General features: G+C 46.2%; 1 protein-coding gene across 2 annotated transcripts in view; it reads left to right on the top strand.

The window, feature by feature from the left end:
• The window catches only part of STARD8 (StAR related lipid transfer domain containing 8), a 346,992-nt gene that overhangs the window by 58,420 nt on the left and 264,027 nt on the right, over nucleotides 1-24,545 (top strand). For both annotated transcript variants that reach the window (XM_068247659.1, XM_068247661.1), the window contains exon 2: nucleotides 4,441-4,474. In XM_068247659.1, the coding sequence (XP_068103760.1) occupies nucleotides 4,441-4,474 (34 nt within the window). The remainder of the gene's footprint in view (nucleotides 1-4,440; nucleotides 4,475-24,545) is intronic.

Raw genomic sequence — 24,545 nt, 5'->3', positions numbered from 1 at the left:
GCTCCCCGCCGCATTAAAAGTAGTCAAAAACAGTTTTAAAAAGTTTGTTTATAAACAAACAAAATGGCCACCAAAACAGGAAGTAGGTTGATGTACAGCATGTCCACACAGAAAATACATCCATACACAAGCAGGCTGTATACAGCCTTACTTCTGAATCTCAAGAGATCACTTGTGTGTGTTTACCTTCTGTCCCCAGCTTCTCTCATGCACTGAACATTACAGGCTTCCTGCAGACAGCTCTACCTATGTCGTTAATTCCTCAGTATGTGACAGACCAGCTCCTTTCACAGCCTCCAGAGGAGGATTTTTATCCAGCTCTCTTCTATCACTGATAAGATAGCAGAGAAGCTGCTGGCTTATGTAAATAAAACACACACTGGAGTGTGCATAGAGGAACAGTTCAACACTGAAGAACTTGGCAGCCTTCCAGACACAGGCCGACAAGTCTGACAGGGGAAAGATACATTGATTTATTACAGAGATGGTTATAGTAGAAAGAGCTACAGTAAGCCAGAACACATAAGAATAGGTTTAGGAACTTGTAGGATGGTAGAAAAAACGTTGTAATTTTTGTTACAGAGTCACTTTAAGTCCCACCAAAGGTTCTCAATCGGATTTAAGTCTGGTGACTGCGATGGCCACTCCAAAATGTTCCAGCCCTTAATCTGCAACCATGCTCTAGTGGACTTGGAGGTATGCTTGAGATCATTGTCCTGTTGAAAGGTCCAATGTCTCCCAAGCCTCAGATTTGTGTTGGACTGCATCACATTTTAATCCAATATCTCCTGGTACTGAAGAGAATTCATGGTACCTTGCACACGCTGAAGCTTCCCTGTACCTGCAGACGCAAAACAGCCCCAAAGCATGATTGACCCCCCTACCATGCTTCACAGTAGGCAATGTGTTCTTTTCTTCATAGGCCTTGTTCTTCCTCCTCCAAACATAGCGTTGATCCATGGGCCCAAACAGTTCTAATTTTGTCAGTCCACAGAACACTATCCCAAAACTTTTGTGGTTTGTCCACAATTTTGGCATACTGCAGTTGACTCTTCTTATTCTTTGGAGACAGCAAGGGGGTGTGCCTGGGAATTCTGGCATGGAGGCCTTCATTACGCAGTTGCGCCGAATTGTCTGAGCTGAAACTTCAGTACCCGCATCTGACAAATCTTTTTTCAGTTCCTCCGCAGTCACGCAGGGACTTTTCTCCACTTTGCGCTTCAAGTAGCACACAGAAGTCGAAGTCAGCATCTTCTTTCTGCCACGACCAGGTAGCGTTTCAACAGTGCCCTTTGCCTTTAATTTGCGAATGATGCTTCCTATAGTATCTCTTGGTATGTTTAACATCTTTGCAATCTTCTTATAAACATTGCCCTTCATGTGAAGAGAGATCACCTGTTCTCTTGTCTTCCTGGACCATTCTCTTGACTTCACCATGTTTGTAAACACACCAGTAACTGTCTAGAAGGAGCTGAGTATCACAGTCATTTTAAATCTGCCTAATTGCTGCTTATTATGCTTGATTGCTGCTCGTTAACATCCGCGGGTGTTTTCAATACAAAAACACTTGAATGAACCTCTGTTCATTACAAAAACACTTGAATGAACCTCTGTTCTTAAGAGTGGTAGTCTTTAAGGGGTTGAGTAATTGTGTCAATGAAGAAATCACAAAAAAAAAAAACATTTAATATTGTATTACAAAAACAATTGATGTCATTTTAGTTGCGTTTGGTTCTTTAAAAAGTCCTTGTAAGATTTCATTCTGAACACAATTACAAATGTACACTAAATTCCCTAAAACCCTTTACAGCATTGGGGGTTGACTAATTTTGAAAACAACTGTATGACTATGGTAGGGACTAGATTGTGAGCCCCTCCGAGAAACAGTTAGAGACAAGACAATAAACTCTGTACAGCGCTGCGTAATATGTCGGCGCTATATAAATTATTATTATTATTATTTATTGTATTTATAAAGCGCCAACATATTACGCAGCGCTGGACAATAAATATATGCAATGATACAAGGATGACAGACATAGGGTTATACACATAGAACAAAGTTATACAAGGCAAATTGTACAAAATACATGATCCTGCAATATGGGCTGGTTAGGTAGGCCCAGTAATACAAGTTCGGGCTGTCATAGGACAGGAGCACACGATCCTGTAGATTACACTAGGGAAGGGAGGACCCTGCCAGAGGCTTACAATCTAAAGGGGTGGGGTGGAAACACTAGGTGGGGATGTGAAATAAATATTCAGTTGAGAGTTGCTGTGTGGTAGGGGGTGGGTAGGCCACCTTAAAGAGGTGGGGTTTGATGGCTTGCTTGAATGTGTTGAAGGAGGGAGCAAGTCTGATGGGCGGAGGAAGGACGTTCCAGAGGGTGGGGGCGGCTCTTGAGAAATCCTGCTGGCGGGCGTGGGAGCGGGAAATGCGTGGGTCGGTGAGGGAGGTCATTGGAGGATCAGGGGGTGGTGGGGGGGGACCTGGTGTATACCTGTGACCAAGCTCCAAGATGTAGGTAGGGCAGGTTTTGTGCACAGATTTATACATCATGCATAGAATCTTGAAACTTATCCTGAAACGGATAGGGAGCCAGTGCAGGGATTTACAGAGGGGAGATGTGGATGCGGATTGGTGCAAAGAATGGATGAGTCTTGCAGCCGCGTTCATCACTGATTGAAGGGGCAGTGCATTTCAAGGGGAGGCCAGAAAGGAGGGAGTTACAGTAATCAAGTCGGGAGATGATGAAATACATAAATAAAAATAAATAATGGGGTCCGCTGCAGCTTCTGGGCCCCTCTGCGGCTGCACTCCTTGCAGGGTCTATTGTTATGCCCCTGCTTCAAAGGATCCTCAGTGTCTGAGGAGTGAATACCCATCTGTGACAAAGGGAACAGGAATTAGAGGGTAAAATCACGCAGAGGTCTTAAAAAAGAGACTAAAAATATTATCCTTTTGCATGAACTTGATGTAATTGTCAATAAAAGCCTTTGAAACATATGAAATGCTTGTAATCATACTTCAAAACACCCAGGGCCGGATTTCTGGAAAGGCCACCATGGCCTGGGCCTTGAGCGGCTGCAGCCCAAAGGGGCACCTTGACAAAAATGAGAGGAGGAGCAAAAGAGGAGTAGTACATGAAGCTGATGCCCAAGGGAGTTCTACTTGAAAGAGAGGAGCAGCAGTACAGGGATGATACACATGGAAGAGGGGGCTGCATGTGGAATGGGATGGGCACTGCTACACAAGGAAGATGAGCCCCAACATACTTGGTCTAGGGGTGGAAAAACTATAAATTTGGTCTTGAATACACCACAGAAACCATTACCAAAAAGAACTAAAAACATTGAAGCAGCAAACTTTATGAAAAAAAAATATTTGTGCCATTCTCAAAACTTTTGACCAGGATTGTCACTGTTTAAGCATGTCCAAGCTGATTTTAGGCATCTGGTGGTAAAAGTTTGCAACTTTTTCCTTATTTGTATCAGGACACCGAGAGGATGCTGAAAACTTATTGAACTGGAGCCAGTACTATACCAGTCAGCACTGACCCACAGCAATAAGTTATCATTTGAATGGCCAGGATTTATTAAAAAGAAGTTCTCACTATAGATACATGCACATTATGGCAGTTAAGATACTATACTTTTAGATTCCCTAAAATGTTCTGCTAGGCCCTAGGTGAGGGATGCAAACATTTGCCACCTAAAAACCTGAGATAATTTCGAAAAATTGTAGTCATGTCAATTTGTGGGTATAGCAAATACTGCAGGTGAGGGCACAGTTCATACTGATAATTAGCATGAACCCCAATCATCATTATACAGAGTGCATCCATAAAAAAAATAAACAGACAGCATATCCCCCCCACCACCCTCCCCCAGATACTTAGCAAAGCAGTGTGTCTCCAAAATATTATTAGGTACTAGGCAGTGTTTCCTCAGAGCATTAAGCAATGTGCCCTTTGCATCACCTGAGCCAGTCACTGACAGCCTTGGCTTGCAATAAGCTTGCTACCGCATAGACTCTCGCCATGCCACACATCCTGAATCAGGGCAATTTACTACCCCAGAAGGATGAGGGAACCACTGGTATGTGTTTGGGACACGGGTCTTAGATACACAGCTGTAGTAATGCCACTGTTGAACCACGAGGCAGGAGTTTTTTGCAGATGTGGTGGCAAATGACTGAACAGCCTCATAGTTTTTGTACTGTATCAAGCTGTCCAAAACTTTCCATACAGTGAATGATTCAATTTTCAATCAAATTTTAGCAGACAATGCAATCTGGTAAATCTATTGCTTTCAATTGATAACTCTTTTGATCTGAAAGAATCAAGGATGTGTACAAGTGTGGTCACAAGTATGGCTACCTGAAAATGCGGATAAGTAAAAAACAAAATATCAAAAAATATATTTCTTTTTCTCTTTCAGATTTTCACATCTCGAAAGAACAAGACAAATAAAGGTGACTACATTACAACCTTGATATCTCATCTTGTTTAACTTAACACTAAGGACCTTTTACACTGAAGTTGTTGGTACGCGATAGTGTGCGTTAGTATGCATTGGTACGCATTTTTTCCATAGCAGTGCATTGTGAAAAAGATTTCAGTTAAAACGCGTATAGTGGGAACTGTGCCATAGGAAAACTTTGGCATTACTTTGAAAATCAGTTTTCTTTCAGTTTTAACTGAGAGTAACTGATTAAGTGTAAAAGGGGTCTAATTAGTGTGTATTTTGCTGTGCCTTTCGTCATATCGTTTACTATATAGATAACTTGCAGTGCGGTTCCACAGAAATACCACACCGCTGAGCCCCAACTTCGCATGTGTGCAACCCCCCCCCCCCACAAAGAAGACCCCCCACAACCCAAATTATAAGATTGTGGTAAAGCTCTGCAATACGTCCAGCGTAGTTTCTCCCTGCTGGTCTTCTATATATTATCCTCTAAATGTCAGATCACCCTTGCACTGGGATAATGGCGAGAAGAGTATACGAAGTATGGATTGGCAAAACTATTAATTGCATACAACTTACTCACATCACATATTAAAGCGGTATTGTCACCATAAAAATCAAATTTCAACAGCAACTGGTCTGAGTGTATTAACCACTTAACAACCGCCTAACGCCGATAGGCGTCGGCGGGTCGTTAGTGGTATAGCATGGAGACGGCCGCTCGATCGAGCGGCCTTTCCATGCCAGTTCATGGAGGCTGTCTCCGTGAACAGCCGGAGAGCCGCCGATAGCGGCTCGCCGGCGAAATGTAAACAGGCGGGGAAGAAATCCCCGCTGTTTACATCACACGGCGCTGCTGCGCAGCAGCGCCGTGACGTAGATCGGCGATCCCCGGCCTCTGATTGGCCGGGGATCGCCGGCATATGATAGGCTAAAGCCTATCCTAGGATTACGGGTGAAGAGGGAGAGGGAGGTAAGCAGAGGGAGGGTGGAAATGGCTGCGGAGGGGGGCTTTGAGGAGCCCCCCCCCCGCTGAACGAACAGAGCCGGCGGTGATCAGACCCCCCCAGCAGGACATCCCCCTAGTGGGGAAAAAAGGGGGGAAGTCTGATCGCCCGGCCACATTCCTGATCGGTGCTGCGGGCTGCAGAGCCCACGCAGCACCGATCATTAGAAAAACCCCTGGTCCTTAAGTGGTTAAGTAATAAAGATGCTAATCCTGCATTCAAAACTTGCAAAACTTTTTCTGCTCTTACGGTTTGGAGTTATCACATACTTTATGAGCACTGGCCCTAGTGCCAAACAGTGCCAAAGAGTTGAATGCTGGGAGTTATTTTTATCTATAATATATTCCTCCTCTTCCACTTATTTCCCTGCCTAGCTTCCTTATCTGAAACACCTCTGCTTAATCAGTCATTGGATATGTAAAACAAATAGACAGTGCAGTTGTTAGTATACACCTCAGTGGGAGTGCCTGAAGACTCTGGGAGGAGGGCAGCTAATGAATACACAATGAGCAAGAGAATGGAGGGGGGAAAACAAGGGTCAGGGAGGATATGATGTCAGCATTAGCTTGGCAAGATGGCCACTGCCTAGAATAGGATTTTCTGCTTTTCCTTTATAAAATTCACAAAAATCATTACGTGGATAGCACAATACATCTGTTATGCAAGTAGAAGTAGTATTTATCTACTCATATATGTGTTTTTTATTTCTAGGTTAACATGGGTGTCGCTTGTTCTTTTAAAAAAATCCCAGAATCCAAATTTACATCCAGGATTCTGAAATCCAGAACTCAATGCGATAAGTGCACCCAAATATCTTTATTCCAAAATCAGTGCTACCTGTCTTTCCCGACTTGTTTTCACTCCACTTGCATTCCTGGCGAGACCTGTTACACAGGAAGCAGGCAGCACAGATTTGGGAATATTGATATTTGGGCACACTTATTGCTTTCAGACCCTGATTCCTGGACCCCTGATGTAAATTTGTTTTATTAGTTTGTATTTATTAGGTAATCTAGCAAACATAGTCTAGATATTTAACCAGCTCTAGACCGCCTAATGCAGATGGGCGGTGGGAGCGTGGCTGCTGGGGGACCACCTAACGCCGATTGGTGCCTAAGTGCAGTGGGCAGGATTAGCAGGGAACACACGCTTGCTCATGTGTTCCCTGCTGGTAAACAGAGCGGGGATCCATCTACAGCCTGCGATCGCGGCTGGCAAGCTGAAGTACAGGGAAAAAAGGCTATTTATATTTGTACAGCCCTATGATCTAGTGCAGCGCTGTACAGAGGACTCACTTGTCACTTAACTGTCCCCAGGAGTGGCTCACAATCTAATCCCTCTCATAGGCTGATGCCTACGAGAGGGTACTGAAGTGTAAGGATCGCAGTCAGGGCCAATTTAGGGGGGGGGGAGGTAAGTAAAAAAAAACAAAAAAAAAAACAATCAGAGACTTTTACCAAGGAGGTAAAATTCATTTGGGTGCAAGTTGTATGGCAGAGCAATAAATCATTACAGTGGCGAAGTGCTGAATTGTAAAAAGTTGCCTGTTCACTAGGGGGGTATAACCCTCTGGTGCTCACAAGGTTAAAGCCCTAATACAGTCTTACATTTTTTTAAATGCACAAAGAGGTGTGTCCGCTACTCGTGCATATGCCTGCGGTGTGCTAGGGTCAAAAACAACATATGTACAGTTGGAGAAAAGAAACCATTTCGAAATAGCACCACTCAGGACAATAGGGTAATGAAAGTATAAAAAATACATCTTATCTCAAAAATATTTGTATATCAAAAATATACTTCATAAAGCATACATGGTTAAAAACAATTAAAATGACAAAAGACCCATAAAATTCTCTGCCTTAGAAGATAAATGGCTACACCATGCATGAATATACCATGCGCCTCCTGTATGTATAAAGGATAATAGTTTCCTCAAAGGGCTCAGTGCATGAGCCCTAACTGGATAGAACACGGGTTCAGTGTAGACAAAAAGATGTGTTAGGATGAGAAAATACTCAATAGAGCAATATGGTGACTGTGCTAATGGATCAAACAACAATAATAATATACAATCAATTGCAAAAAAACTCTGCAACCTAAAATAAACAAAATACCCTGAAATGGTGAGCAAAGATTGGGATAGGCAGGACCAGTAAAGGTGAAAATGGCAGCCTATAGTGAATGAGGAAAAGAGTCTATACTTAGCCAGGTAGGAGATGACACTGAGGCAGGCACGGTGGAGGCAGAGAAAGACGGAGGGTCCCCTCAAACGGACCCACTAGTTCCGTGGACGTTACCCCGCTTTTTCAAGGAGAGAGAGGGACAACCGTGTTGTTTCGCCGCCATTGCGGCATTTAAATAAGCCTGGAGGTACATCGCGTGAGGCTCCCCGCCTCCGGAAGTGACATCACTGGAGGCGGACATGCAATCGGCGGGGATCAGAGCGCCGCAAACCACGCTGGAATGCGGAAGTGACAGGTGTGTATCCTGGTGCAGCGCTGCGCATGCAAATTAGGTACAATTTTCATGCACATATTGACTATGAGGCAAATGCATGGCATAAACAAGGGGGATAAACAGCAGGACATAACAATTGCTGTACTATAATAAAGTGGGCCGCTACAGTGGTATCAAAAGAGAAAAGAAGAAGAAAAAGGATGGGGTGGGAAATATAGAAAAGGTATAAAATCCATTAGAGAAATGAAATTTGTCCCATAGGATTATAAAGTATGAGTAAAGGAGTTCCACAAATAGTCCCAAAGGGCCAACCACCCTGAGCACAATCAATACATTCATGCATACATTGTACATGCTTCATTATACAAGAAATAGCATTTTTGTCCAGAGACACAGGGCTTGATTCACAAAAGAGTGCTAACTGTTATCACGGGCGTTATCACGGGAATTTTCGCGTTTGCCCGCGATCGCAATTTTTTGCGCGCAATTAAACGGTTTCACGCTCAAACGCAAATTTTAGCGTGAAATCGCTATCATTTTCACGCGGAAATTCACGTTTGCGTGCGAAAACGATAACAATTCCGCGCAAAAATTCGCATTTGCGCGTGAAAACATTTAATTGCGTGCAAAAATTCGCGATCGCGCGCAAATGCAAAAATTCACGCGAAAACAGCCGTGCTAACAGTTAGCACTCTTTTGTGAATCAAGCCCACAGTTCTTAATGGGATATTAACCCTTAAAGTCCATACTATTTGTAAAAGTTTGTCTCAGTGGTGGCAAATTTTCCGGAGTCCAGTATGTCATTCAAAAGACACAGTCCTTTAGGAATTTGACTGTCCATACCTAAGAGCGTTTAAAAATGGAGTCCAAAGTACTGGTATGAGTCCATACAGGAAGTCCATGTCACAATAGTCCATACAAGAGAGCTACACATGTATTAAGGATTCTGCATACAAAAAAGAATGTGCACATGTAAATAAACACCTTCATGATGGGCTATAAATTATTCAATATAACAACGTACAATTCTGTGACCCCCGAAAAATGTATTATCGGGGCATGTATGTAACTGAGGAGTCTTACATATCTAAGAGGTTCAGCCCAAGAAACCTGACCAGTCTATTTCCTCATTTAGCCCAAATGGTGACATACTATTGAGCTGGCAAATCCACCTTGCCTCCCTTCTGAGGAGCTGTTTAACTATATCACCCCCTCTGATGTTTAATTTGATCTGTTCTATACCACATACTTTTAACCCTCCTGGCAGTCTATTAAAAACCGCCAGGGGGCAGCGCAGCAGTTTTGAAAAAAAAATTTTTTTAAAATCATGTAGCGAGCCTAGGGCTCACTACATGATAGCCGCTGTGCAGCTGGCGAGCAGGAAATCCCGTTCAAAGAACAGGATTTCCTGGAGGGCTTCCCCCGTCTCCATGGCGTCATTGGGAGTCCCGATCCACCCCTCAGCGCTGCCTGACGCTGATAGGCCAGGCTGCGCAAGGGGTCTGAGGGGGGGGGGGGGGAGTGGCGCGGCGGGTAGCGGCGAATCGGCGCGGAGCGGTGGCGATCGGTGTGCACACGCAGCTAGCAAAGTGCTAGCTGCGTGTAGCAAAAAAAAAAAAAAATGATGCAAATCGGCCCAGCAGGGCCTGAGAAATCCTCCTGCGCGGCTTACCCCGAACTACGTTCGGGGTTACCGCCAGGAATGTTAAACCTCTACATGAGCCCTGGTGCTCCTGCAAGAAGTGTGATGCCACAGAGGTCAATGTTTCCCCTCTTCTAGATGTTTGGAGGCCAATCTAATGTTAGAGAGATGTTGTTGTATGTGGATTTTTAACATATTCTTGGTTTGGCCAACATAAATTCTTTGACAAGGGCAAGTTATAGCATAAATCACTCCTGTGCTTTTGCAATTTATGAACTTGTTAATCCTAAAGTTTTTGGTCAAGGTTGCATATACCTACATACATTGCAGTCCCCACAGGGATGGCTACCCCGGAGGGAACCAGTACATCTTCTCCTATCCACATTCATGTAGTGACTCGAGCAGAGTTTGTCTTTAAGGGTAGGACATCTCTTTGCTGAGATGGATGCATGTGGACTAATGAATCTTGCCACGGTTGTATCTGACTGTAAGATAGGCCAGGTACAGTTTAGGACTTTGTAAATTTCTCTCCACTGATTGTTATACATTGTGCTGAATCTCACCATTGTATCAATGTTCCTCTGGGTACTGTGAAGTAATCATTGCGGGTGCTGGACTTGGCTCGCTGGTAAGCTTTGGATATGGGATAGCCCCTTTCTTTGAATCGATTAGTTTGCAGCACCCTCCTGTGAATTTATTGACTTCTTCTACAACATCATGTCACGAGTTTGAACTCAAATCTCTGGGACAGCATGGACCTCCTGAAGATTTTGGAAGACCTGACTGTAGAGAGAGATTTTTTGGATGTAAAGATCAAAATCGATACAGATGGCCACCTGCAAACAGATTTGTTTCGTAAGCAGATAGCAGTGAATTCACTGTTGCATTATAAAAGTGCACATACCAGGCACAAAGCCTCACTAATCGATTCAAAGAAAGGGGCTATCCCAGAAGAGTTATATCCAAAGCTTACCAGCGAGCCAAGTCCAGCACCCACAATGATCTACCTCACAGTACCCAGAGGAACATTGACACAATGGTGAGATTCAGCACAGTGTATAACAATCAGTGGAGATATATTTACAAACCTTACCTGGCCTATTTTACAGTCAGATACAACCGTGGCAAGATTCATTAGTCCACATGCATCCATCTCAGCAAAGAGATGTCCTACTCTTAAAGACAAACTCTGCTCGAGTCACTACATGACTGTGGATAGAAGATGTACTGGTTCCCTCCGGGGTAGCCATCCCTGTGGGGACTGCAATGTATGTAGGTATATGCAATCTTGTACGAGTATTGGAGTATGTAGGGGGGCCAAAAACTTTAGGATTAACAAGTTCATAAATTTCAAAAGCACAGGAGTGATTTATGCTATAACTTGCCCTTATCAAATAATTTATGTTGGCCAAACCAAGAATATGTTAAAAACCCGCATACAACAAGATCTCTCTAATATTAGATTGGCCTCCAAACATCTAGAAGAGGGGAAAACATTGACCTCTGTGGCATCACACTTCTTACAGGAGCACCAGGGCTCATGTAGAGGTTTAAAAGTATGGGGTATAGAACAGATCAAATTAAACATCAGAGGGGGTGCTATAGTTAAACAGCTCCTCAGAAGGGAGGCAAGGTGGATTTGACAGCTCAATAGTATGTCACCATTTGGGCTAAATGAGGAAATAGACTGGTCAGGTTTCTTGGGCTGAACCTCTTAGATATGTTAGACTCTTCAGTTACATATGTGCCCCCCGATATTACATTTTTCGGGGGTCACAGAATTGTGCGTTGTTATATTGAATAATGTATAGACCATCATGAAGGTATTTATTTACATGTGCACATTCTTTTTTTGTGCCGTGAACACGCAAAACCGTCCGATCCGATTCTAGCACACAGATTGAGAGCTATGGACGCAATCTGCGTAGAATTGGCGGAGTTTGAGCGTCACGACGCAGTAGGGAGCCTGTGAGGTTACGAAAATACACTTTTACTCCAACCCAGGGGTAGATTTGCCACCATCTCTGTTTTCTATCAGCCCAGAGAAAACTGCTAACTGGCTATAGACCTGTGAAACAAACAACCGGTTAAAACTGTGCAATTCCTATCTATCTATCAAAACAGTAGCGTCCCTTCGGAAGTTTAGGTCTCGTCTGTGTATACTGAATAGAAGGTTTTACTGAGAGGTAAAGACCTTTTAAAAAGCCTTTATTTGTTACAATATAAATAATTAATATATACAGACAATCGTGAACAATTAAACGATGAGAGACAGTGATAACACAGTACATAAAAGAAAAAGGGATAAAAAGAACGAATACTTATGATTCTGTGGAAAGTCCGTTCGGGAAAAGACAAAGTTCCTTTGTTGCAGTTAGTTCGCAATATGGCCGAACCACATGGCCGTTGCTCCGCCTGCAAGATGGCCACTGCTATTTCCCCAAGCAGTGGCAGTCTTTTCGGTATGATGGAAAGTGGGGGAATTGGCTGGGGGTCCTCATGCAATCAGTTTTGAGCCCTGACATTTCTGGGCGGAGTCTCAAGCTCAGCCCAGGGGCGTGTCAGGCAGTGAGTTCTCAGGGGAGGAACTTCCAGCCATCCACAAAATATGTCCAATTTCATACCCCGCCGGGGTTTTGTCGCACATGCAAACCGATTTCATATTCAGATTGGGCTGAGAATACACGTTCATAGGACATCAAACTTGCAATATTTGGGGCGCACGGGGACCCCATTATTCATATCTCAGCCCCTGCTCGGGTTACCTGGCTATGTCTAGTATCACCATATTCTACAGAATTAGGGAAACAAAATTATGTAATTTTCATATTCCTCCCATGGATGGTATTTGCAAAATGTGACAAAGTTATCAACACCATGCATTCCATACTCAGTCTAGTCGGTGCCGTCAAGACTGGGAGGAATGTAGGTGTCAATAGACCTCATGCTGTGCTAGCTTCCCCTGTTGAATAGACTCTGTTGGTATTTCAGCTCTGCCCAATTAGCACATTAGTGTCACCAGAGCTTTTCCGGGAGCCTTAACAGGATTTCTTGCTAAACCAGGTTGCTTTAGCCATATGCTAACGCAGGCCCATTCAGCCCTCATGGCAAAAGGGGGGGGAAGGCAGGAAGGAAAAACTTCTATTTTAAAAATAAAGAATGTCAGTTTTCCGATCACGGTTGCGATCGGACAATCGGCCGCGAATCCTCGGACGACTGGGCGTCGCCCGGCGTCACACCTCCCCCTTCCCGAGCTCTGCTCAGGGAGGTGTCAACAGGACGCCTTCCGTAGCAGCTATTGGCGCTGTTGGGTCGGGTTCCCCCTGACACCGCGACAGCCCATCAGCGTTTTGGTGTCGGCTGCCTGCTTTGCGTTGGATCGTAAAGTCGTACTGCTGCAATGACAGGCTCCACCGTAGGAGCTTGCCGTTGGTTCCAGCAGTACGGTTTAGCCAACTCAGGGGATTGTGATCAGTGACGATCGTGAAGGGGCGGCCGTACAGATACGACTGCAGTTTCTGTAGGGCCCACACGATCGCCAGGCACTCCTTTTCAGTTGTGGAGTAGGCTACCTCTCGGGGCAGGAGCATCCGGCTCAGGTAGAGGATAGGGTGTTCATCCCCCTTTCCATCCACCTGGCTGAGGACTGCGCCGAGACCGTAGTCAGAGGCATCGGTTTGCACCACAAACCGACGACTGAAGTCTGGGGCCTGAAGCACAGGGGCGCTTGCGAGGGCCTGCTTCAAGGCCTGGAAGGCATTCTCGCAAGCGGGGGTCCAGCTAACAACCTTGGGGTGCTTCTTGCTAGTGGCATCGGTCAGGGGCTTCGCCAGTGTACTATAGGCGGGAACAAATTTCCTATAGTAGCCGGCGGTCCCCAGGAACGCCTGGACCTGCTTTTTCGTGATAGGTCGAGGCCATGCCAGGATGGCGTCCACCTTTCCCGTGTCAGGTTTCAGGGTGTTACCCCCCACCCGGTGACCTAAGTACTGCACCTCGGTCATGCCAATCTGACACTTACTCGGTTTAACCGTCAGATTGGCCATGGCCAGCCTCTCTAGTACCTGGGACAGGTGTTTGAGGTGTTCTTCCCAGGTGGGGCTGAACACCGCAATGTCATCCAGATACGCTACAGCGAACCCTTGCATTCCCTCTAGCAGGTCGTTCACGGCCCGCTGAAACGTGGCGGGGGCGTTCTTCATCCCAAAGGGCATCATCGTGAACTCGAAGAGGCCGAAAGGGGTGATGAAGGCCGACTTTTGCCTCGCGTCAGGTGCAAGTGGTATCTGCCAATACCCCCGGCTCAGATCCATGATTGATAGGTACCTGGCTGATGCCAGTGTATCTAGCAGCTCATCAATGCGAGGCATGGGGTAGGCGTCTGTAGTGGTGATGGCGTTCAGTTTCCTGTAGTCTACGCAGAACCGAGTTGTCTGGTCCTTCTTGGGGACCAGGACAACAGGGGCTGCCCAGGCACTACTGGACTTTTGAACCACCCCTAACTCCAGCATCTCCCTCACCTCCTTCTGCATGTCCGCCTGTACCTCGGGAGAGACACGGTAAGCGGATTGCCTGATGGGGGGATGGGTACCTGTATCTACCCCATGCACCGCCATACTGGTCCGCCCCGGGATACCGGAGAAGGTGTGCTGGTACTGGCCCAGCACCTTCTGTAACTGCTCTTGCTGGGCTGAGGCGAGCTGTGGATTGACGTTTAGGTCGCCGTCCACATCTCGTACGTCAGCCAGCAGGTCTAACAGGGGGTCTGCCTCTCCCTGCTCTAACCGGCTGCACACTGGCAGCGCATACTGGGTCCTGTCATGGTGGGCCTTCAGCATGTTTACATGAAAGCTCTTCTGCTTCCTGCCCCCCATGTTCACTAGATACGTCAGAGGGTTTAACCGCTGCACTACAGTAAAAGGCCCCTCCCAGGCTGCTTGCAGCTTGTTCTGCCTCACGGGAAGAAGGGCATATACCTTGTCACCCACATCAAATGACCGCTCTCCAGCAGTGCGGTCGTACCATGCTTTTTGTTTGGCCTGAGCCTGGGCCAGGTTGTTGGTCACTACTGCGGACAGGGACTCCATTTTGTCCCTGAACTTGAGGACGTAATCGACCACGGAGACATCAGTGGGGTCGCCCTTGCCCTCCCATGTCTCCCGCATCAATTGTAAGGGTCCTCGGACATTCCTCCCATACAGGAGTTCAAACGGGGAAAACCCGGTTGACTCCTGCGGCACCTCCCTGTACGCAAACAACAGATGAGGCAGGTATCGTTCCCAGTCCCCACCTTGCGACTCAACAAACGTGGTCAGCATTTGCTTCAGCGTCCCGTTGAACCGTTCACACAGTCCATTGGTCTGCGGGTGGTAGGGACTGGAGACAATGTGCGTCATGTGTATCTTTTTGCACAGGGCCTCCATGAGTTCGGACATAAACTGGGATCCCTGATCGGAGAGCATCTCCGCAGGGAACCCGACTCGGGAGAAAATGTTAAGTAGCGCGTCTGCTACCTTGTCCGCCCTCAGGGAGGAAAGCGCCATGGCCTCAGGATAGCGGGTGGCGTAATCCACCACCGTCAGGATGTACCTTTTGCCACTGCTGCTGGGAGTGGGCAATGGTCCAATTATGTCGACTGCCACTCTGTGAAAGGGCTCACCTATGATTGGCAGTGGACACAAGGGAGCCTTGCGGGGGTTCCCAGCCCGTTTTACCTTTTGGCAAACAGTACATGAGCGGCAATAGTTGGTCACATCGATCCGCATCCTGGGCCAGTAGAAATGACCCTGGATACGGTCAAGTGTCTTGTGGATTCCCAAGTGCCCTGCCAGGGGAATGTCATGTGCGGACTTCAGCACATGCCCCCGGAAGGCACTGGGTACCACAAGCAACTTGGTACCCACACTTGTTTCACCTTCGGTGGGCTGTACAGGCTCGCTGTACAGCTTACCACCTTCCCAATATACCTTGAAGGTATCTTCATTCGTGAGGGGCTCCGAAGCCTGTCTTCTGAGTGCCTCGAGGCTAGGGTCAGTCTGGAGTGCTTGCACAAATGCAGCACTCTCGCTCTCAGCCAGCTGGCCCGTGGCATATGCAGTTAGTGGCTGAAGGCTACCATCCCTGTGGTCAGAGGAGGGGGAGGAGGCCGGAACCTCTTCCACCTGCTCTGAGCCCAGGTTCTGAGCAGCGCGGCTGCGTGTTACAGCCAGTACAGGTACACCTCCAGACTGGCACATACTGGCATTACTCACATCCTGGCTGCATGCATGAATTACAGTGACAGGTACAACAACATTTTCATCACAAACAATCGGTATATCAAACACAGGTACCTGTGACACAGGTACTATTGGACTCGGTACCCCTGGACTGGGCACATTCAACCCACCTCCCCCCTGTTCTTGCCCCTTGGTGCAAAGTACCTTAGTGTGGGCGGAGAGTCCGTCTCCCTCCTGGCAGTCTGAGGGGCTTGGGGCAGGTTCATAATAGGACACAAGCTTGCCCAGGTCGGTCCCCAACAAAACTGGGACCGGCAGTTGGTCCAGGACCCCAACAACCTTCTCTTGAACCCCCACCCCCCAATCGATGGACACCCGAGCCTGGGGAATGCGAGAAAGAGTGCCCCCCACTCCAGTGAGGGTAAGGTATTTGTCAGGGAGGATATTTTCCGTCGGGACCAGGTGCGCACGCACCAGGGTGACATCCGCTCCAGTGTCGCGGAAACCGGTAACAAGCTGGTCGTTCACTGTAACCAGCTGGTGGTTGCTCGTAGCGGAGTGGATCCCTCTCCCACCTGCGAACATGACGTTGTTGGGTGCTCCCGGCTGGGGTGCGCTGGCTGGCGGCAGTTGCCGTGGGCGAGGTGTAGGTGGTGCAGGAGCTGGCGCTGTCTGCCTCCGCTCCGGGCAGTTAAACTTCATGTGTCCGGGCTTGCGGCAAAAGTGACAGGTGATGCCCTCTGTTGCTGCAGGCCTGGACGCAGCAGCTGCGCTGGAGGGCCTCTGGGGCGCACGGCTCACAGAGGTAGGAGAGTCTGCAAAATTGTGGGACTGACCTCCTCTCCAGCTAGATGGGGCAGTCCTGCGGGTCTCCGGCACCCTGGTCGTTGCAAAGGTCTCAGCGAGGTCTGCAGCGACCGTCGCTGACGCCGGTCGGCGCTCCAGCACAAACTGGCGTACATCAGCCGGGCAAATGTTCAGAAACTGCTCCAGGACGATTAAGTCCTCCAGGACACCGTAAGACCCTTTAGTGAGGCCTAGCGTCCACTGGCGGAGTGTGGTGAGCAGACTGCTGACCACATCTTGATAAGAATCAGTAGATTTTTTCTGCCAGGACCTGAACCTTTTCCGGTAGGCTTCTGGCGTCAGCTGGTACTTAGTGATTATAGCCTCCTTTATAGCGGTATAATCATTGTCCTTTTCCACAGGCAGCTCTGAGAAAGCATCAAGCGCTTTGTAGCGCAGCAAGGGTGTCAGATGTCTGGCCCACTGGTCTTGGGACAGACGATACTGACGGCAGGCCTTTTCAAAAGACCTCAAAAACAAGTCAATGTCAGTGTCTTTTTCGATAATAGCAAATTTAAATTTTGCACTTACTGGAGCGGCAGTCCCTTCAGCAGGGAGGCTGGGCGTTGAACTCCGGCTGGCTTGCTGCACTTTCGCCATGTTCAGCTCATGCTGTCGTCTCTCCCGCGCCTCTGCAGATTGGCGTTCCTCTCGCTTTTGCTCCGCCATGTACTGCAGGTACTTGTCCACATCAGTTTCCATCAGCTTTTGCAATGCCTGCTGCATTACTGGATCAACATAACTGGACAGTCCAGTACTGGCCGGTTCCAGGCGAGTACTTTCAGGGGTTCTGGGGTCGGGGATCACACTGACAGCCTCCTGCGTATCTGTTGCCGCATTGCCCGCGGGTTGCTCAACCTCGGTACGCACAGGATCTTCAGTCTCTGGTTCCCCTCGACTTGCGTTAGATGAGCCGGTGTCCTCCACAGTGGACACCTCCAGCGTCCGCAGATTCTGGCTATCCCATCGGTACAAGTCCGTTATCAGGTCCTGCTGTTTCTTGCCGCGGATGTCCATGCCTCTCGCCTCGCACAGACTCTGCAGGTCGGATAGGACCATGACCTTGTAATTCCCGGACATTTCCATGCCAAATAAAAGAAAACTTAGGGGAGGGGTACTGGTTACACAGTCTCTCTGTATATATGAAAAATATATTGCACTCAGTCACTACCAACGAATTAGTTCGTTTCTCGATAGGGCTAATTCGATAGCCCTACCTGAGATACTATCAGCACACACAGATCCCAAACGCTGCCGACCACTGTCACAAGAGCCCCACTGGCCGTGAACACGCAAAACCGTCCGATCCGATTCTAGCACACAGATTGAGAGCTATGGACGCAATCTGCGTAGAATTGGCGGAGTTTGAGCGTCACGACGCAGTAGGGAGCCTGTGAGGTTACGAAAATACACTTTTACTCCAACCCAGGGGTAGATTTGCCACCATCTCTGTTTTCTATCAGCCCAGAGAAAACTGCTAACTGGCTATAGACCTGTGAAACAAACAACCGGTTAAAACTGTGCAATTCCTATCTATCTATCAAAACAGTAGCGTCCCTTCGGAAGTTTAGGTCTCGTCTGTGTATACTGAATAGAAGGTTTTACTGAGAGGTAAAGACCTTTTAAAAAGCCTTTATTTGTTACAATATAAATAATTAATATATACAGACAATCGTGAACAATTAAACGATGAGAGACAGTGATAACACAGTACATAAAAGAAAAAGGGATAAAAAGAACGAATACTTATGATTCTGTGGAAAGTCCGTTCGGGAAAAGACAAAGTTCCTTTGTTGCAGTTAGTTCGCAATATGGCCGAACCACATGGCCGTTGCTCCGCCTGCAAGATGGCCACTGCTATTTCCCCAAGCAGTGGCAGTCTTTTCGGTATGATGGAAAGTGGGGGAATTGGCTGGGGGTCCTCATGCAATCAGTTTTGAGCCCTGACATTTCTGGGCGGAGTCTCAAGCTCAGCCCAGGGGCGTGTCAGGCAGTGAGTTCTCAGGGGAGGAACTTCCAGCCATCCACAAAATATGTCCAATTTCATACCCCGCCGAGGTTTTGTCGCACATGCAAACCGATTTCATATTCAGATTGGGCTGAGAATACACGTTCATAGGACATCAAACTTGCAATATTTGGGGCGCACGGGGACCCCATTATTCATATCTCAGCCCCTGCTCGGGTTACCTGGCTATGTCTAGTATCACCATATTCTACAGAATTAGGGAAACAAAATTATGTAATTTTCATATTCCTCCCATGGATGGTATTTGCAAAATGTGACAAAGTTATCAACACCATGCATTCCATACTCAGTCTAGTCGGTGCCGTCAAGACTGGGAGGAATGTAGGTGTCAATAGACCTCATGCTGTGCTAGCTTCCCCTGTTGAATAGACTCTGTTGGTATTTCAGCTCTGCCCAATTAGCACATTAGTGTCACCAGAGCTTTTCCGGGAGCCTTAACAGGATTTCTTGCTAAACCAGGTTGCTTTAGCCATATGCTAACGCAGGCCCATTCAGCCCTCATGGCAAAAGGGGGGGGAAGGCAGGAAGGAAAAACTTCTATTTTAAAAATAAAGAATGTCAGTTTTCCGATCACGGTTGCGATCGGACAATCGGCCGCGAATCCTCGGACGACTGGGCGTCGCCCGGCGTCACATATAGACCATCATGAAGGTATTTATTTACATGTGCACATTCTTTTTTTGTGTGCAGAATCCTTACTACTTGTGTAGCTCTCTTGTATGGACTATTGTGATATGGACTTCCTGTATGGACTCATACTAGTACTTTGGACTCCATTTTTGAAACTCTCTTAGGTATGGGCAGTCAAATTCCTAAAGGACTGTGTCTTTTGAATGACATACTGGACTGGAACATTTGCCACCACTGAGACAAACTGTTACAAATATTATCGACTTTAAGGGTTAATATCCCATTAAGAACCGTGTCTCTGGACAAAAATGCTATTTCTTGTATAATGAAGCATGTACAATGTATGCATAAATGTATTGATTGTGCTCAGGGTGGTTGGCCCTTTGGGACTATTTGTGGACCTCCTTTACTCATACTTTATAATCCTATGGAACAAATTTCATTTCTCAAATGGATTTTATACCTTTTCTATATTACCCCCCCCCCCCCCTTTTTCTTCTTCTTTTCTCTTTTGGTCCCACTGTAGCGGCCCACTTTATTATAGTACAGCGATGGTTATGTCTCGCTGTTTATCCCCCTTGTTTATGACGTCCATTTGCCTCATAGTCAATACGTGCATGAAATTGTACCTAATTTGCATGCGCAGAGCTGCACCAGGATACACACCTGTCACTTCCGCATTCCAGCCGGGTCTGCGGCGCTCTGATCCCCGCCGATTGCATTTCTGCCTCCAGTGATGTCAATTCCGGGGGCGGGGAGCCTCACGCGATGTACCTCCAGGCTTATTTAAACACAGCAATGGCGGCGAAACAACATGGTTGTCCCTCTCTCTCCTTGAAAAAGCGGGGTAACGTCCGCGGAACTAGTAGGTCCGTTTGAGGGGACCCTCCGTCTTTCTCTGCCTCCACCGTGCCTGCCTCAGTGTCATCTCCTACCTGGCTAAGTATAGACTCTTTTCCTCATTCACTATAGGCTGCCATTTTCACCTTTACTGGTCCTGCCTATCCCAATCTTTGCTCACCATTTCAGGGTATTTTGTTTATTTTAGGTTGCAGAGTTTTTGTGCAATTGATTGTATATTATTATTATTGTTTGATCCATTAGCACAGTCACCATATCGCTCTATTGAGTATTTTCTCATCCTAACACATCTTTTTGTCTACACTGAACCCGGGTTCTATCCAATGAGGGGTCATGCACTGAGCCCTTTGAGGAAACTATTATCCTTTATACATACAGGACAGGGGCAAACGCATGATTTTTAAGGGGGGGATTCCTGAAAGGTCCAGAAGCACTTATGTCCCCGAGTGCTTCAGAATACAGGTGGCTCCATACTGCCCATGCACAAAAGTGCGCTGGCGTATTACGGAGCTGCCTATCTTTGGAAGTACTCAAGGACACAAGTGTTTCTGAGGGCTTCTGGAAGCAGCAAATGTGAACAGGGGACAGCGCTGGAACAACTCCCCGAGAGAGGAACGGGAGATAGACTTAGTTTGCACAATTCAGTGGAATTGGATACCCATATGATGCAGGGATATATGCATCTGCGGAAGATGGCGGCGCTATATAAATACTAAATAATAATAATTTGCCTCACCAGGATTGCACTTTTATTTAGCTTTCTTGTATGACAAGAAGACACAGCCAGCCAGCACTAGGGGAAGAGGGAAACAAAGGTGAATGAGGGAGAGCTGGTGCACACCAAGAGGGCTTCTGAGCGTTTTTCAAATCAACATTGATTTGAAAAGCGCTTGGCTAATGTTACCCTATGTGGGTGTTCCCACAGCAGCCTTGTGATTTTTTCAAAATCTCAGGTATACCGCATGTAGCATTTTTTTGAGTGATTCATTCAGAAATCGCTCTGAAAATCGCACTCACTAATTGCTAGCGATTGCTATTGTGATTTTGGCATGCACTAGCCCAGAGAGAAGAGGAGTGGAGAGAAATTGAGAATAGCCTGAGATGGAGCATTATCTGTATTGCAGTCCCACATCACACAGAGGCTATTTGCCTGTAATAGGAATCCTGTCCCTGCCAGTCTCTCACACAAGTCAGAAAGCAGCCCTCCTGAAGTCTAGGGACTGTCAAAATTTTTTTACCTTGCTTAACAAGATGCAGTCATTATGACATAGGGGAGACAGATTTTTGCCCACGGACCCTCCAGGCAAGCTCTGCATCATGCTGTATATATATATATATATCAGCTTGCCTCCCCTTTAATTGCAGTTTTATCAGCTATCCTAGTATTTTGCATTGCCTTACAACAACAAACCTGAATACACCAGACACCAGCCCTAAATCACTGAATGAAAGGGGGCCTGGGGGGAGATTGCCCCCCAGGTGAAGTGGAGAGAATGAGATAGAGCAGATAGCGTATCTGTATTGCAGTCCCGTATCACACAGAGGCTACTTGCATGTACTGTGTCTCCTGTCCCTGCCAGCCAAATCCAAAAAAGCTTTATTGGCAGGACCAAATACATTTAGCATTGCCAAAGCAAAAACAAAACATTAACAACATGGTGGGGAGGATTGTGGGAATTGCGGAATGATATAGGTATACTGTCCATAGGGGTGTGGAGAATGTAAGGGATGGTCAGCCTCTCACACAAGCTGCAGGCAGCCCTCCTGGAGTTTAGGGACTGTCAAAAACTTTTCAACCTGTGACATACCTTATGTAGCTGTCTACATGCAGTCTTTACAATAGGGAAAGAGCTGAGTTTTTCCCACAGACCCTGCAGGCAAGCCTCTGTATATTTACCAGCTTGTCTGCTTCAGCGATTTCAGAATTTTTTTTTAAAGGTACAGGAGTCTCAGGGGGGTGTTCCATACATCCAGAACCCCCGTCTGATACGCCAGTGCAGGAGGCACATGGTATATTCATGCATGGTGTGGCTATTTATCTTCTAAGGCAGAGAATTTTATGGGTCTTTTGTCATTTCAATTGTTTTTCACCGTGAATGCTTTATGAAGTGTATTTTTGATATACAAATATTTTTGAGATAATAAAGATTTAGTTTTGATACTTTCATTACCCTATGGTCCTGAGTGGTGCTATTTCTAAAGGGTTTCTTTTCTAAAACTGTACGTTTTTTTAAATGCACAATACATTTGCATTCCTAAGCAATGCACAAAGTTTTGTGTTGTGGTATATACTGACATTTCCTCACTGACTGATAAGGGAAGGTGTGTGGACAGCAACAGTCGAGTACATCTCTACTAGAAATGGCAGTAGAAGAGCCCAACAGCATATTGCAAGTCAGTACAGATGTGTGATGCACAAAACTTTGTTCACCAATTCACATGCATTAAAAGAATGAGAAGCTGAACTGAGGATTTATACATTTTTGTTATTAGGTGGCAACAGGCTGTAACCCTCACTTGGCAATAAGAAACTTTTGAAGAGTCTACTAATTTACAAACCTTTCACAACCCTTGGTAATTTCTAAAATGACCCAGGCAAGGACTGCAAACTTCTGCTTGCTAATAGCAGAACATTTTGGGGAAGGTTAGCACATCACTTGGTGTGTGGCCAATTGTGCACATGCTGTCAGTTTTAACGCGACTTTGCATGCAGGGAAATCGCACATGATCCCCGTAAGTGTGAATGCTCCCTAAAAAATAATCTAATTCCTGAATGACTTATGCTGCCCATTATTCTGTAACACAGGAGGACCTTAGTAAATGAATCCCAAAGTATATACAAATTGAACTTTGTAAATTCATGCTGCTTTAACATATGCAATATATAATAGCAGGAACTCTCTTTGCTGCCCTCACTCTTTTTAAACTGCAGGCAATCATTCAAATTGCCATGAACACTGGTTTAGTGTATGGACATGTCACCCTGTTTGTTAGAAAACTGCATGTCTGATTATTTTTCTTGGAGTGAGAGTTTTACGGGTCTGTAAATGTCATATGCAGTTTGAGCCTCAGGGTGGCAATGCATACACATCCACACATCTCCTCTATGCAAACCGCAAACCACAGAGAAATAGGAGGAACAGCCTCACTTTTCCAGTGAGTACATAATTTAAATGTAGCACCATGTGCAAAGCATCATGGGATGAGTATTATTAGTGTGATTTTCTAAGAAGGGACAACGGATAACATGAGACATATGTTGTGTCTTCTGTATGATTGTAAAATTCATATTGAAAATGTTCTTTTTTTCTCAGCCTTTGTGTGCTTAATATGAATCTTTGGTAAACAATGCAAATTATTGCACTACTATTTTAAAATATAAGCCTGCTACATTATGCTATATACTCCTATGCACAGTACTTGCGGCTGTCATCAGCATTTCAATATAAACATGACCATATAGAATCAATTTACTACTGTAGAAGAATTGGAATTCAGAGTACTTTACTTTTTTATTTAGATCACTTTAAAGGGTTACAGGGAATCCATAACTTTTTAAAAACTAAAAACAGATCTTACCTCGTCCTCACATTCAGCCTCGTTCCCAGCGAAGGAACCCCCAAAAGTCCGTTGACAAGGGCTTGTCTGTGCTGCGTGCATGTGCAGTAGCGGCTTTTCCTGAACCATGTGCACCTTGTGCTACCGCAAAAGTAGCTCTTAGCTTCAGGCTCCAGTGGAAATAGCCGAGCCCGATCAGGTCCGCTCTACCACGCAGGTGCATGGCATCTGCGCAATAGAGTGCACCCAATCGGGCTCGGTTATTTCCGTCAGTGTGGAGAGCTACTACTGTGCCTGCAGAGGCCCAAACAGTTTGAGGGTTCCAGCGCAGGATTGGGCTGGCTGAAGAGGACGGGGGAAACCATATTAGGATTAGAGATGTCCCGAACCTCCGATTTTTGGTTCGCGAACCTTCGCCAAACGTTCGATTTGCGTGAACTTTTGCGAACTGCAATAGACTTCAATGGGGAGGCAAACTTTTAAAACTAGAAACATTTATGCTGGCCACAAAAGTGATGGAAAAGATGTTTCAAAAATCTGGATTTGATGCAAATCAGCGTTTTAAGGGCAGAAATCACATTGAATGCTAAATTGCAGGCCTAAAGTGCTTTAAAGAGGAGCTGTTAGGTATAAGGTCTCAGAGAAAATAAACACATATATCAGTAGCTAAAGATTGGCTGTACTTACATTACATATGCATTTCACTATCCACGTTTGTACTTCACAGAATTTGTATATAGTATATGCAGAGATTGATGCTCCTGACAGCTCATGGCAGGTTCCATGTTTGTCTGTCTCCTATGAAGCCAATTGTGTCGTCATGTCCTGCC

The sequence above is a fragment of the Hyperolius riggenbachi genome, chromosome 8 (genome assembly GCF_040937935.1).
Source record: "Hyperolius riggenbachi isolate aHypRig1 chromosome 8, aHypRig1.pri, whole genome shotgun sequence".
NCBI lineage: Eukaryota > Metazoa > Chordata > Amphibia > Anura > Hyperoliidae > Hyperolius > Hyperolius riggenbachi.
This window is presented reverse-complemented; position numbering and strand designations above follow the sequence as displayed.